Source organism: Setaria italica, chromosome V (assembly GCF_000263155.2).
Source record: "Setaria italica strain Yugu1 chromosome V, Setaria_italica_v2.0, whole genome shotgun sequence".
Taxonomy (NCBI): Eukaryota; Viridiplantae; Streptophyta; class Magnoliopsida; order Poales; family Poaceae; genus Setaria; species Setaria italica.
In genome coordinates, this window is record NC_028454.1 from 27,887,358 (window position 1) to 27,900,317 (window position 12,960).

The 12,960-nt window shown below is 46.7% G+C and overlaps 3 protein-coding genes across 4 annotated transcripts; all 3 read left to right on the plus strand.

Moving 5' to 3' along the window:
- The first annotated feature begins 130 nt into the window (after positions 1–130).
- LOC101778148 (chaperone protein dnaJ 6) lies at positions 131–1,817 on the plus strand. The gene is made up of 5 exons (XM_004969052.3): positions 131–532; positions 676–775; positions 893–972; positions 1,068–1,124; positions 1,245–1,817. The coding sequence occupies exons 1-5, from the start codon at positions 425–427 to the stop codon at positions 1,464–1,466; spliced, it is 567 nt and encodes a 188-aa protein (XP_004969109.1). The 5' UTR covers positions 131–424; the 3' UTR covers positions 1,467–1,817.
- Positions 1,818–5,017: 3,200 nt separating this feature from the next.
- On the plus strand, positions 5,018–5,746 carry LOC101778545 (leucine-rich repeat extensin-like protein 1). Its single transcript, XM_004969053.2, has one exon. It carries the CDS (start codon positions 5,033–5,035, stop codon positions 5,534–5,536), a length of 504 nt encoding a protein of 167 aa, XP_004969110.1. The 5' UTR covers positions 5,018–5,032; the 3' UTR covers positions 5,537–5,746.
- Positions 5,747–7,657: 1,911 nt separating this feature from the next.
- LOC101778956 lies at positions 7,658–12,644 on the plus strand. 2 transcript variants are annotated; one of them, XM_022827083.1, is made up of 8 exons: positions 7,658–8,230; positions 8,467–8,518; positions 9,505–9,595; positions 9,875–9,994; positions 10,098–10,176; positions 10,795–10,881; positions 11,983–12,045; positions 12,134–12,644. In XM_022827083.1, exons 3-8 carry the CDS (start codon positions 9,543–9,545, stop codon positions 12,209–12,211), a joined length of 480 nt encoding a protein of 159 aa, XP_022682818.1. In that variant the 5' UTR covers positions 7,658–8,230; positions 8,467–8,518; positions 9,505–9,542; the 3' UTR covers positions 12,212–12,644. The 2 variants fall into 2 exon arrangements, with proteins under 2 accessions (XP_022682818.1, XP_004969111.1); XM_004969054.3 differs by lacking the exon at positions 8,467–8,518 and having other exon boundaries at positions 7,659–8,230.
- The last annotated feature ends 316 nt before the right edge of the window (positions 12,645–12,960 follow it).

Sequence of the window (12,960 nt, forward strand, 5' to 3'; positions counted from 1 at the left end):
ACGTTCAAGACGCCAGATATTTTCCTTCTCTCTCTCTCTCTGCGCCTGCCCTTCCCCCCTCCTTCACTTCCCGCGCTTCGCAAGGCTTCGTCTATCCTCTCCTCCTTTCTCCCCCGCTGTTCCCATCAATCATCTTCGCCCGAGTCCCGAGATATTTTCCGTGCCACCCGCCTCCCCGATCCCCCGTTATATATACAGCCTGGCCGCCTCCGCCGCTTTCCCTCGTTCGTCGCCATCACCTCACCACCGTCCCACGCCGGGTACCTGCCGTACGGGTGATCCTCTAGCTAGCACCAGCGCTCGAGGAGAAGCTGAAGGAAGGAGGTCGAAGCGCCCAGAGATTTTGGTAGGCTAGTGTTGCTTGGCTACCATAAACTAGTTGGGTTGGCGCCCCAAGGCGATCAGCGGGGCGCAGGGGAGGAGGATGCAGTCGTCGTCGCAGGCGAGGTCGTCGTCGTACTACGCCGTGCTCGGCGTCCACCCGGGCGCCTCCGCCACCGAGATACGAAGCGCCTACCACCGCCTGGCCATGGTGAGTACAACTGCTCCTCCGGTCGATCGGGTTCCTTCCGGATCGGATCGGATCGCTCTGGTTTGGTTTTGTTTGCACCGGCGAGCTTGACAAGAAAAGAAACAGAGCATGACTTGCTTGGTTTCTGCCGGCGATGCATGCAGAGGTGGCACCCGGACAAGATCGCCAGCGGCCGCGCGGCGGACCCGGCGCGCGCGGAGGAGGCCAAGGCCATGTTCCAGCAGATACACGAGGCCTACCAAGGTAAACCATTCGAATCCATCTCTTCCTTCATGGTTCACCATGCCTCTGTCTCTGGTCGCGATGCATTGGACGCTGTTGCTAACATGAACACCTTTTTCGGCTGTGTCGCGTCTGCAGTGCTGTCGGACGAGAAGAGGAGGGCGCTCTACGACGCCGGGATGTACCACCCGCTCGACGACGACCAGGAGGACGTGGAGGTGAGCAAGATCCGCCCAATTGCCATTGCTCTTTCTTCCCCTGCTGCTGCACCTGCCCTGCAGGTTAATCTGACCATGTGCTCCGTGTGTTCCAGGGATTCCATGACTTCCTTCAGGAGATGATCTCGCTCATGGCCACCGTGGGGAGGGAGGTAAGCTACCTCGTACTCATGCCATTGCACCTCGCATTAATCGGCCAAGCTGCCAACATTCCTGCAGCATCGAATGAATGAATCATAACTGACGGATCGCTTCTTTTTCCGCTCGTGCAGGAGCCCGTGTACAGCCTGGGTGAGCTCCAATCCATGCTGGACGGGATGATCCAGGATTTCGCCGCCCCTCATCAACCCGAGCCCACCGCCTTCTTCACCGGCGGCGCGTCGCAGTTGTTCGCCGAACCGAGCGGCGCGGAGCAGAGCAGCCCTTCCGCGCGCATGCATCCCCAGGGGATCGGCGACTCGGCGTGCTTCAGCCGGACGGCTTTCTCTCGGTGACGGCTTGACCGCTCGAGAGCTGAATCTGCACCCGCCTGCCGGCTGGACACACGTTCAGAGATCAGGAAAGCATCAGCTTTTGCACTCGTGCAAGGACAAATCAATTGGGATGTGCAGTGCAGCTCCTGGAATGGTCGACGCAGAGGCCAATAAGTGACCCGATTGTCCATTGCTTCCTTTTTTTGGGGAGGGGGTGGAAAGATTTTAGGACAAGAGGGGTAGAGCCTTGCCACTCGTGCCAACTAATAAAAGGATCTTTGTTTGCGTTTTCTGTTGGGGTAGGTGTTTCCTCACAAGCATCAACGCTGTACATATGGCGAAAGATCAAGAATTGATGTTGCCTTTTGTGTAGCTTGTATGTGTGTTGCTAGGTGCCTTGGTACATTTGGAAGGCGTGATGACTTGTTTTTTAAAAGAAAAAAAAGGGCGCGGCGATGTACACACTCGATCGCTTGCGCAAGCCCCGATACAACCGGCAAGAACAGCAAACGAGCCCGAACAGCTGACTGCACGGCTGCGGCTGCTGTTGCAGCCGTTCCCGCTCCCAACGTGCGGGGGAATTGCTGCGCAATTTTTTTTTCGTCAATATAAGGTTGCGTAATTATTTTTAGCTGAAACTGCATGAGCTGCAAGCACAGCTGCAGCAGAAGCGACAGCAATTTTTTTCCGTTAATATAAGGTTGCGTAATTATTTTTAGCTGAAACTGCATGAGCTGCAAGCACAGCTGCAGCAGAAGCGAGCGCGCGTTCTTGCCTAGCCTAGCAAAGCAAGCGGCATCAAGCTTTCAAATGACCTTTTAGCCCTTTTATGTGCAACTAGATTTGCTCTAAAAAGTTAGTGCAATAATATTGTTTGGTGCTGAAGTTCAGGTAGTCAAAGTGTTCGTTTTGAGTATTGGTTGCCTACCAAAAAATTGGCAAGCCAAAAGCTGGTTTAAAACTTGCCAACATTTTGGTAAGTCAGATGTGAGACCAAGGTTTTAAATCTCCGGCTAAAGTTATTTAGCAGATGACCTCTAAAACAGCTATAGCGGAGCTAAATGAGGCTATAGCGGGATAGCCTCTAAGTTGTATATAAACACAAATAGTTTGATCAGCCTCAAACAGCTATAACCGGCTATAGCGATAGCTGGAGATTTAAAACCTTATGTGAGACATTGGCAACATTTGGTAGCAAACCAAATGGTGGCCAAATAATTGGTATGCTAAAATTTTGACATACTCAAGTTTTGGTAGCTAACCAATCGAGCTCTTTGTACTTGAACTTCAACGGAACATCATGTCATCAACCATGCTAAATTTTAATTAAAATTGTGACTAGCAATGTCTTCTAAAACATTATTGATGAAAGATTGGAACATGCCTCTCTATTTTTTTTATAAAAACGATTTTTACAGATATTACAACCTGAGAACTCCTCTTCATAGTTAATAGAGGAATTAGGTCCGACTAACTTGTAACCCCGTTCATAGTTATAACCAAAGAAAAAACTGAGCCAGAGCTAGATTCGGTCCGGTCTAGTTAAAAGACCGGAGGGCAATTAGTAGCAGGGAACAAGGTTCAAACATAGACCTATTAATCGATCTAAACCGGTGTACAAATCTTCGGACCAATCAAACCGAGAACAGAGGGGCGGTTCAATGTTTGATCCGATTCGGTTCTAATAACTATGCTCACCTGATTATATGGGGTAGTGGATACTGAAGAGGATCCTTCTAGCTCAGAGCTCCCTTGGTGTGGCTCCGGCTCCAACTCCCACATTGTAGCATTATTGTAGATTAGTGTAGCGTGCGGGAGCTGGAGTAAATAGTGATGCTACAGTAATTCGCCTTAGCTCCAAAAAAAGGGCCTCAATCTTGAGCTGTACCTAAAGGCCCACATAGGGATAAAGTGTCCCCACAACACTGGGCCGATCATATCAAAACAACCACAATTGTATTGCAAATTTTATTATGGGATCTCACATGATTTGAAAATTTATGGAAATTAAGGAAGAGAGATTCTCTAAGATATTTCTACATATGTGTATCACCATATTTACATCTAAAGAAATCTAAATTATATTGCACGTGTTAATAAGAACTACCGATATGTTTTTTTCTCTTGTGTATATATCTAACTCGCAGTCTACAAAGCCATAAAACACAAGCCCAGAGTTTGAGGTCAATTTTATCCTACTCTACAAGTCTACAACCATATACATCTTAGTTGTCATAGAATATGAAGGGGCGGCGGCGCCCTCACCAGGCCGGCGGAGGGCCACGGGCGGCGGCGATTCAAGGGGCAGGGGGGTTCGCAAAAATTCTGCTGGCCGGCGGGCGCTAAATTGCAAAATAACTCCATCTCTAACCCTATCTATTGGATTAGCATTTTGTGATCTTGATTCAGAGTTTTCAAGATTGCACGGAGTAGATGGTTTGAACCAGATACGTAAAAAAAAAAGGGTTATTGCAGCAAGTCATCTTCAGCTACCCGAGGGACTGTGGTCGGTTGACTCGAGAACACTAGATGATAACAGGATCGTACTAGTGTTGTGTATCTTGAGGGATTGTGGTGGGGCCAAATGCTATAGCTGTGTGAACCAAAAGCAGGAAGAACTATGTTTCGCAACGAGGCAGCAGTGCATGAGCAAATGTTCCATTTGTAACCCCAGATGCCCACCGCGGCGCGCCATCCTTCCAGTTGGCAACGAAAGGCTTTACTAATGAACTCAGCCTCGAATAAAAAAGAGGCTGCCCATATTATACTAGTTAGTATCAATCCAAATAATGTACTGATGCCAATGCGTTATATTATAGGAACGTTATTAAAGGCGTTAAACACTTATTCTTCAATTTTGGGATTGAAGGGGTAGAATCTCGCGCCACTCGTCTGTCGAGGTAGGCATTGCCTCGATCCAAGCATCAACGCTGGACATATGGCGAAAGATCAGGAAGTTTTGCTGCCTTTGTATAGCTTGTGGGTTTGCTTGATGAGGCAATTTTTACATTTGAAAGGCGTGATGAAGATGTGCGTGTATTGGAACTCTGGACCAATGATTGGTATGCTACACTTGGATGATATTCCTACTACCAGTTTTAATATGATTCTATTTTTCTTGAAAATAATCTTAATATGATTCTATTTTTGTACTGAAAATGTATTTTTGATATTTGTTTTCTAAACTACTAGTGCCAATCACTAGCATGCTATTACTATTTTTGAACTCATCTTCGCTACCAGCGACTTTATGCTTTGCTTTTAATAGAAATTCGAAGTAGCTCTGTCTCTGCATTTGGTCAGTAACCCATCGAGCTAGAGAAACTGAGAAAGGTGAGTCAACTGAAATGATTAAACTAAGCACCATCCACCATCTCAAAGTGAAGTATATTCCGTGTTTATTTGGTTGGGTTGCGATCAGCACAGCACGCAACCACCGGCAACCCCCAGAAACGAGCGGTCGTTCCACCAGCAACACAAAAAACTAGGCGATGCAGATGCACCAGCAATCCGGCTTCCCAGCTATATACGGCCATGGATTTCACCGCGCAGTGATCACTGAACCACCGAGAACAAGAACTACGAGAATGCAAGGCGGAGGCGGCCGAAACCGTCCGATGCTGCCGCTCCAGACCATCACGGTCCTGGTCGCCATGGCCGCCGTGTCGGTGTACTCCCCGGCGGCGCTAGGCATCCCGATGGACGAGGACTGCAAGTGCTTCATGTGCGTCTGCGACCTGGACCCGCACCCGCTCCCGCCGGAGGTGCCGTCCCACCACCACCCGCCGCCGGAGCCGGTCCCCTCGCCGCCGCCGCCATCGCCGTCACCCCCGCCACCGGCGCTCCCGGCGTACTACCCGCCGACGGAGCACGAGCCGGCGCCCGGTGGGTACTACTACTACCCGCCGATGCCGTACGGGTACCCGTGGCAGGGAGGCTACCCCGCGACGTACGGGCCGCCGGCGGGGGAGATGTACCCGCGGGAGGGCAAGGCGTCCAAGTCCGGCGCGGCCCGGCGTCACGGCGGCCACGGGCGCTCCCGCTTGCTCGTCGCCGTCGCGGCGCTGTCTCTGCTCGTGCTCGCTGCTTGATATACCACTAGTCGCGCATGTCGTGCGGTACGGTTATTATACGAACCCATGCGGCCATGTCCCTTGCTTCGCCGCCGCTAGAGCGTGGCAGTTGGGCAAAGCCAGTCAGTGCCTACTGGGTTTAGTGATGGCTTTGTGTGCAGTTTATAACGTGTGTAAACTTTGAATATCAGTATCTTTTGAATATTTTAATTCGACTTTCAAAAATCATATAGCTAAGACTTGACTTTTGTCGAGCATAGATGCCATGCATGGTCTGTATACCTGTATACTTAGGGCTTCTCAAATGATCGGTGAGGGTGGTGATTTGATTCATATTTGAGAGTCGACTCATGCTGAACAAAGAAAGGAAGACGTCTCTTGCTCTGCTCGTTGTGTAAAAGAAAGGAGTATGAGACAAGCAAGATGCATGAGTTGGAAGTGGATCAGGGTGTCAAGTTTCAGCTCCAAACTTGGGTGGAGTTTCAGCGCCAGGACCATACAATTAAGGGTCGTGTTGGGGCTAACACGGCAGTTTTAGGGGTAGCCGGGTAGGGTACCTGAACTGACCAGCGACACAGCGACCAAGTCTATCTATCTCACCGTCACACACTTCATCAGCTGCCCCAAGCGGACGCGCACCGCTTCTCTTGTGGAGACCTTGTTTGGAACAATTTAAATTCAGCTTATGACCAAAATAAGTTGAAACTAGAAGTCTAACAACGTATTTTTTTCAGTTGTTTTTGACGTCCTTCTTCCCACCACCTTCATTTGTACTGAAACGCGGAAGCTGCTTCTTAAATAAGCGCTATTTCAATATTTATACAGGTTATCTTCTCCGGCGGCGGTTCCAAACAGGACCAGGGCATTGTAATGTGGCCACGGTGAAATTAACAACCCTGCCGTTGTGCGTGATTGAAAAAGCCGGCCATCTCGTTCTGTCTCCTTGCTATCAAGTCAACTCAACGATGGTACGGTGTCAGTGTGTCATCAGACTCATCAGGGTTTAGTGGCCTGGCCTCAGCCTTGGTCTTACCCTCTTACCAACCTGCCCCGGCAGGCAAACGGCAACCGGGTCAGGTCAAGCCCTGCACACTTCACGACTGGACCGAGGAGCAGCTAGGCTGGCTAGTGCACTCGACACACAGAATTCCGTCTACGAGTTCAACGTCATTATTCTAGACGGTCAAATGCGCCACACACCACACGTCACACACACCCACACACTACAAAAATGCCCCAGGAACTGGCCGTCGAGACGAGCCATATGCCATCATCTTGTTAAAAGCAAACAAACTTTAATCCCCACGCCCCACGGAGAGAAACTTCTTTTGGAGTTGTTGTTGCTCATCAGTTTCGTGGTCAGAGAATTTCGTTGCAAACAAACATGGAGGGGTCGATCGGTTCCCGGGTGTGCAGGGGCGTCCGGTCCTGCTGGATGAGCCGCCGCCGGAGCTGCTACCAGCGGCTTCCGGCGTCGGGGCGGCCGGCCGGGCGAGGGGTCAGGCTCGGTCGCCGTGCGGTCCTCGCCTCGACGTCGTCGGCGTGGAGGTTCGGCCGGTTCCGGAGCCGCCGCGCCGACGCGCGGTGGCCGTCGCCGCTGCGGCTGCTGCACCGGATCGTCGACGCGTACGTCAACTCCCTGCTGTCGCGGCCGCTAAAGATCTTGAGAGCGGTCGCGTCGCCGGCGGGAGCGGAGCCGGAGGTGGTGCCGTCGTCGTCGCCGCCGACGAAGCTGCTCCGAGAGGCGTCGCCGGCGGGGTCGAGGTGCCGCGACGGTGGTGGGAGGGGCGTGATGCTCAACATCTGCGTGGCGGAGGCCCTCCTGCTGCGGCGGAGCACGTCGGAGGTGAGGCGGTCGCCGCTGCAGCAGCCACGGAAGGCGGCCGCTCGGTGCACAAGCGTCCGGGCGGGGAGCTCGCTCCAGTGACATCATGCCATGTGGTCCGGCTAGCCCTGATAATCGGATTGGTTTTATTGGTTGTAATGGGTAGGTTTTTATTTAACTGGCCCATCAGATGGTTTGGTTCGACTTGGATTTTACGACAACCAGTTTGGAGGATATTTGGAGTGTGCTGTATTGTTTTGGGTCCAAAGGCCCTTTCAGCCCGTGGGTTACAACCCGTTAGGCGTTCCTTAGCAGGCCGTCTCGTACTCTCGTGAGAGTCGCCACTGCGCCAGGCCGCAAGCGAAGGAGCTCTCCAACAGCCACGACTCCATCCCTCCGGCGGTCCCGCCGCCGCCGCCGCCATCCCTCCCTCCCTCCGGCGGCCACAACCCTCGCCGCAGCCACAACCCTCGCCTTGTTGCGAGCTGTGACTCCGAAGCTGCCGGTCTCCGTCCACATCGCGTCATAAATCCCTCTCCACCCCATCCCCGACCTGGCACCTACCCCCCGCCATTCCAATCCCCCAATCCGCCTGGTGCACAAGCCCCGAATCCACCGTCGCATTTGTTGGTTCGCGAGCTGCAGCTCCCGCTAGTGCGTTCCGTTTCCGAGGGGGCGGTCGGCTCTAGGGGCCTGCGTGTATTTAGATCCGGTCTCCTGCCTTGCGCTAGTGGGGGAGCGGATTTAGGTGAACGAGCATCTTGATTTTTTTGGCCAATCTTTTTGCTCTAACCCACCTCGTGGTGTTCGTCGTATAAATCTTTCCGTGGGGGGGTGGGAAGAGGAGACCAGGCCGACAAGAACCGCGGTTTCAAGGATCCTCTCAGGTGAGCTTATTCCCGGCCCCGTTCTGTCCAAAAGCTGGAATCATTTCTGTGTACGGTGGCCTTGCCCTGCGGGTTCTTGAGCTCCTTGGAGCCCTTTGGGTTTCCCTGAGTTCAAACATCCGCTGTTTCATGTCTATGCCGCTGAGATTGGGGTTTCTTGTCTATTAAATCCCAGTAGTGGAGTGAAAATTTATTGTGGACTGAAATTGTTTTCTTTGATAATCGTGTGTTTGCAGCATAGATTGGGTGGTTAGATGTTTGGCTGTATGATTGGAGTCCTCACCTGATGTATGGCCTTTTTCTCTGGTTTAGCTAATGCGCTTGGGGGCTATGTGTTATTTTCTTCATGAACTGATGGTTTTAACTCGTTGCTTAGGATGCCTCAGCCTTAATTTAAGCTTCTTGCATGGGTTGTACGTTGTAGAAATGTAGCTGCATGCTTCGCTCTTGTTCCGTTTTCAGTTATCCTAAGTGGGTTATCCTAGATATCTGCACACAGCTTCAATAGAGGTACCTACTACCTAGTAGGAGATGTTGAAAGCCTTGGAGGTAGTTCAGATATCAAATGCATAGTTTGTATTGATATGATTGGCACGATTGTACTCATATGGCATCTTTGTTTTTGGCTTTTCTCTGATGTCGTAGACAAGTAAACTGAAGCAAATGATCTTAGTGTTACTATTTGGTTCTTTCAAGTATTTCATCTTCCCTGTTTACCGGTACCCTTGGTCAATTGTATCAAGAAGGCTGCTTATATGTTAGTGACTTCTTATTTCAGGAACCACCAACTGTTCATGAATTTCAAGAGCAAATTTCCTTGAGCTGAATTTATTTAGGCTCATTTTGTTAGAAACCTTGGATATACCATGAAGTGGCAGTTTCAGATTATTTTGTGCTGTTCGTTACTACTGTATCATTGAAAAATCTATCAACCTTGGATCTGAATGTTGTTTTTGGGCATTGCTAATTATAAGTAAACAGTGCTGAATTAATACTTGCTGCAGTCATCAATACAATCATAGAAAAATGTAGGTACTTCTGATTCACTTGCATTGACTAGTTGGATTTCTTTTGTAAGTTCTGTTACCTAATATTTCTGTGAACTACTATTCTTCCTGTATGCTTGCTGTGAACTAGTAATAATCTTCCTGTTCCTGTTCTCTGCAGTTTGTTGTTATTATCTAGGGATTCTTCAACATGATTACATAGTCATGCAAGATTCTGTCAGTTCGTTGTTTTTGTTAACTATTGATGTAATTCGTTCATTACCATAGGACAAAGTTGCATCTGAACTGCATTTGCCTCAGAGACAATGAGTGAGTCTTTTCTTGATAGGATGGTTTCCCAACTTCGGTCGACATGCAAGTAAGAGCACCATGCACTGCCGTTATGTGTTCCAGTCCATTATTCGTTTGTATTTTTGAGCAGAACATGCAGCACACTGGTTTATAGATTTACCATACTGTCGTTATGACAATTAATTAGGTATAACAGACCATTAATGGATTGTAGTAGAATACATTACCAATAGTCAAACTTCTAGTTAATGTTCTCTGCTATAATGTGAACGTGCTCGCACTAGTATAGTTTTCTTTTATCATGTCATGCTATGTCTTAATGTTATCCTAATCCTGAAAATTACAGGTTCTACACTGGATATCCCAAGGACCTAGGGCCATCAAGAATTATACCATTCACATCTGAGCGTCAGTTTGTGCAGCTATTGCATGAAGGAAGGCCTGTCGTTGTTGCCTTTACTATTAAGTATACTAACTCTGCTGTATTTTGTTCAGAAACACCAACTAGAATGTCAAATCATCATATATACAGTTTCCACTCACTTCAATCCTGAATATTACCTTTTTAGGTGTACTTATACACAGCATCTTGATAAAGTACTGGAAGAGGCTGCTGCCACATTTTATCCGCATATCAAGTTTGTCAGAGTAAGCTACTCTTGATTTATATTTGCACGAAAATTTCCATTTACAGTCTTGTCAGATCACTTATAATTTCTGAACTATCTGGACAAGGCTGTGAACTTATGGCACTTCAATAACTACTTAGTGCCTAAATTAACCTTGTAAATGTTTTAGCTTATTATGCATAAACTTCAATTTTTTTGTTGATGAATTAAAACCATTATTTATCTGATGATAAAATCGTACACTGTTGTGATTGTCTCATTCAAATTTTACTGAGTAACTTAATCTGATCTTATCTCATTTATCAATGATTTCAATTGTTCTATTCAGCTTCGCTTGTGGAAGTTCAACACTGCCTATGTTTGCATATTTCTCTTTAGACAAGCAGCTCAATGGAAAGCTTGCGTGTGCAGATAGCTTAATTCTTTTTGGTACTTCAGTATTATGATTCACAAAAATATGCTCGATTAAGCTAGAAATGTGTGAGTAATTATATTTTTCATAAGGCTGCTTTGCTTATCAAACCAGTCTATATCAACTTTTGGTTTCCTCCATATATGCATTGGACACTTTTGGTCACATTACAAATTGCGCTTGTCTCCAAAGTAGGCATTGAACATTCTTCTTCTCTGCTGTCAGGTCGAGTGCCCAAAGTATCCAGGGTTCTGCCTTACAAGGCAAAAGAATGAATATCCATTTGTTGAAGTATTTTACAACCCAGAACAGGTTATAATTATTTACTTCATGTACATAGGTTCAAATGTTTCAGTTTCTTCGTTTTGGTTCTTCATTGCAATTTCAATTCCTGCTCTGGTTATCATTTCACACTTCTTTTATTTGTTTCTGTCCAATAGTTGATCAAAAAGCAATTTGATTGTTACCTTAGTGCCTGTTAAGTTACTATCATTCTTTTATGAGCATTTTTTGTCAGTGGTCTTGTTATGTTCTTTATAATTTCATTAGTATTCGTGGCTAGATGATGATAAGCTGAAACTATAATTAATAATTTAATATATTCCTAGGATGATCCCAGAGAAAGAAACTATTTGTTAAAGTTCAACGAGCTGGAGGTCTTCTGCTCTTGTTAGATAACAAATTCAAGAAAAAAATTTCCGATATTGTTAATATAAACCAAGTTCCACTAGATAGATGCCCTCTATGATTCAAACTACTTCATGAAGTTTGGAATTTCAGAACCTAATTCACGGGTACACTGTTTTCATTTTGAGAAACAATTCCTATGCTTCCTACAGTTACTGTTAGTTTATTTATTTTAAATGGTATACTTGATCAGCTGTGTACAACACTAAACTGTTGTTCATTCTCAGGTATTGTGTATTTAATTTGTTGTAGAGCTGCTGATAGTTTTCTTTTGAACCATAATTCTCATGCTCTTGTTTGATAAAAAGTTCAAGAAAAAATTGTCTGATATTGTAAATATAAACCAAGTTCCAGTAGATATATGCCCTCTATGACAAACCACTTTGTGAAGTTTGGAACTTCAGAACATAATTCAGGGGCATACTGTTTTCATTTTGAGAAACAATCCTTATGCTTTCTGCATTTACTGTTAGTCTGTTGATTCTAAATGGTATCAGAAGCCTTAGCAATTTTTTTCTCGAACAACACAGGAGAGCTGCGTGTCATTTAGAAGCCTTAACAATTACTTGATCAGCTGTGTACAACAGTAAACTGTTGTTTCATTCTCAGGCATTGTGTATTAATTGGTTGGGGAGCTGCTGATAGTTTTCTTTTGCAACCATAATTTGGGTGGCATATGTTTTCCTTTCTTTTGTCTTGGTAATGACTTTTTCTGTACTTTACCAGGCTGCAGGCCACGGAAAGAGCGTGGATCCTAACATCACTAAGTATTCTGTAAAAGTGCTACCTGTAAGTAATTCTTGAGCTGGTACCTGTCAGTTTAATAATTGAATTCAAATATTTTTTTGGTGAGCTGATGATTGATTGTCTCATGCAGTTCAACTATGATCAGAGCGTGTATGGATTTCGAGAATATTTCAAGAAGCATGGTTTCAAGTACTCTGAAACAAACTAGGGAGTTAACATGGAGGCATTTGTTGTTTGGAGTTAAACCATTAGACTCTACTGGTGTCCTGCCTAGTCCAAGGAATACTTGTCATGTACTCATGTATATGGGGTACAGTCCATGCCAATAGCTTAGCACTGCCATACCAAATGTGCACTGACCTATCGACCATTGAATTCGGTGAATTGAACATTTCCCCGACGACAACCAGGAATGGGTATCGCACCTCTTTTTCCGATGTGGGTGTTCTGCTATGGCATGTTGCACTATAGAAATTCGATGGTATCTTGATTTCTGTTGATGTATAGCTTGAGCTAGCAGTTTTTAAAGGGCAAAGTACCTGGGCAAAACTATCGAAAAGACAAGTTGCTGTATACGGATCCGATTGGGATTCCTTCCTAGAAAATACTTTATTCAATCATATCCTGATTACTTTATTTTAGCAAGGTGATGGCCTGTTTGGATGGTGGCTAGAGCTTGTCACGTGCCACAGGTCAGATGTGCCATTCGTTGGCTGGTGTTTGGTTCACTTGTGACTTTGCAGTGCAGTCTTCTGCTCTGCGATTTGATGCCGAAGTAGCAGAGTGCTGAAGATCTCTACGTATTTCTTTGATTTCTTTTAGTGCGATTATTCTCATCTGCTGTACAGAGGGACTGTCCGGGTCTCACCTAGCTCGTGCATGAAGTTTCGTTATGAACTATTGACAATTGTCGATAAACAAACTGCATATCATCCAGGCAGGATATTCGTAGCAGGA

What these genes read in the sequence shown, in the direction of transcription:
- LOC101778148 (XM_004969052.3), top strand. Translation starts at nt 425, where the DNA reads ATGCAGTCGTCGTCGCAGGCGAGGTCGTCGTCGTACTACGCCGTGCTC. An exon ending in CCTACCACCGCCTGGCCATG is followed by an intron (nt 533 to 675) that starts GTGAGTACAACT and finishes CGATGCATGCAG; the next exon opens with AGGTGGCACCCGGACAAGAT. An exon ending in ACGACCAGGAGGACGTGGAG is followed by an intron (nt 973 to 1,067) that starts GTGAGCAAGATC and finishes CGTGTGTTCCAG; the next exon opens with GGATTCCATGACTTCCTTCA.
- LOC101778956 (XM_022827083.1), top strand. Translation starts at nt 9,543, where the DNA reads ATGAGTGAGTCTTTTCTTGATAGGATGGTTTCCCAACTTCGGTCGACA. An exon ending in GTTGTTGCCTTTACTATTAA is followed by an intron (nt 9,995 to 10,097) that starts GTATACTAACTC and finishes TTACCTTTTTAG; the next exon opens with GTGTACTTATACACAGCATC. An exon ending in ATTCTGTAAAAGTGCTACCT is followed by an intron (nt 12,046 to 12,133) that starts GTAAGTAATTCT and finishes TGTCTCATGCAG; the next exon opens with TTCAACTATGATCAGAGCGT.
- LOC101778545 (XM_004969053.2), top strand. Translation starts at nt 5,033, where the DNA reads ATGCAAGGCGGAGGCGGCCGAAACCGTCCGATGCTGCCGCTCCAGACC.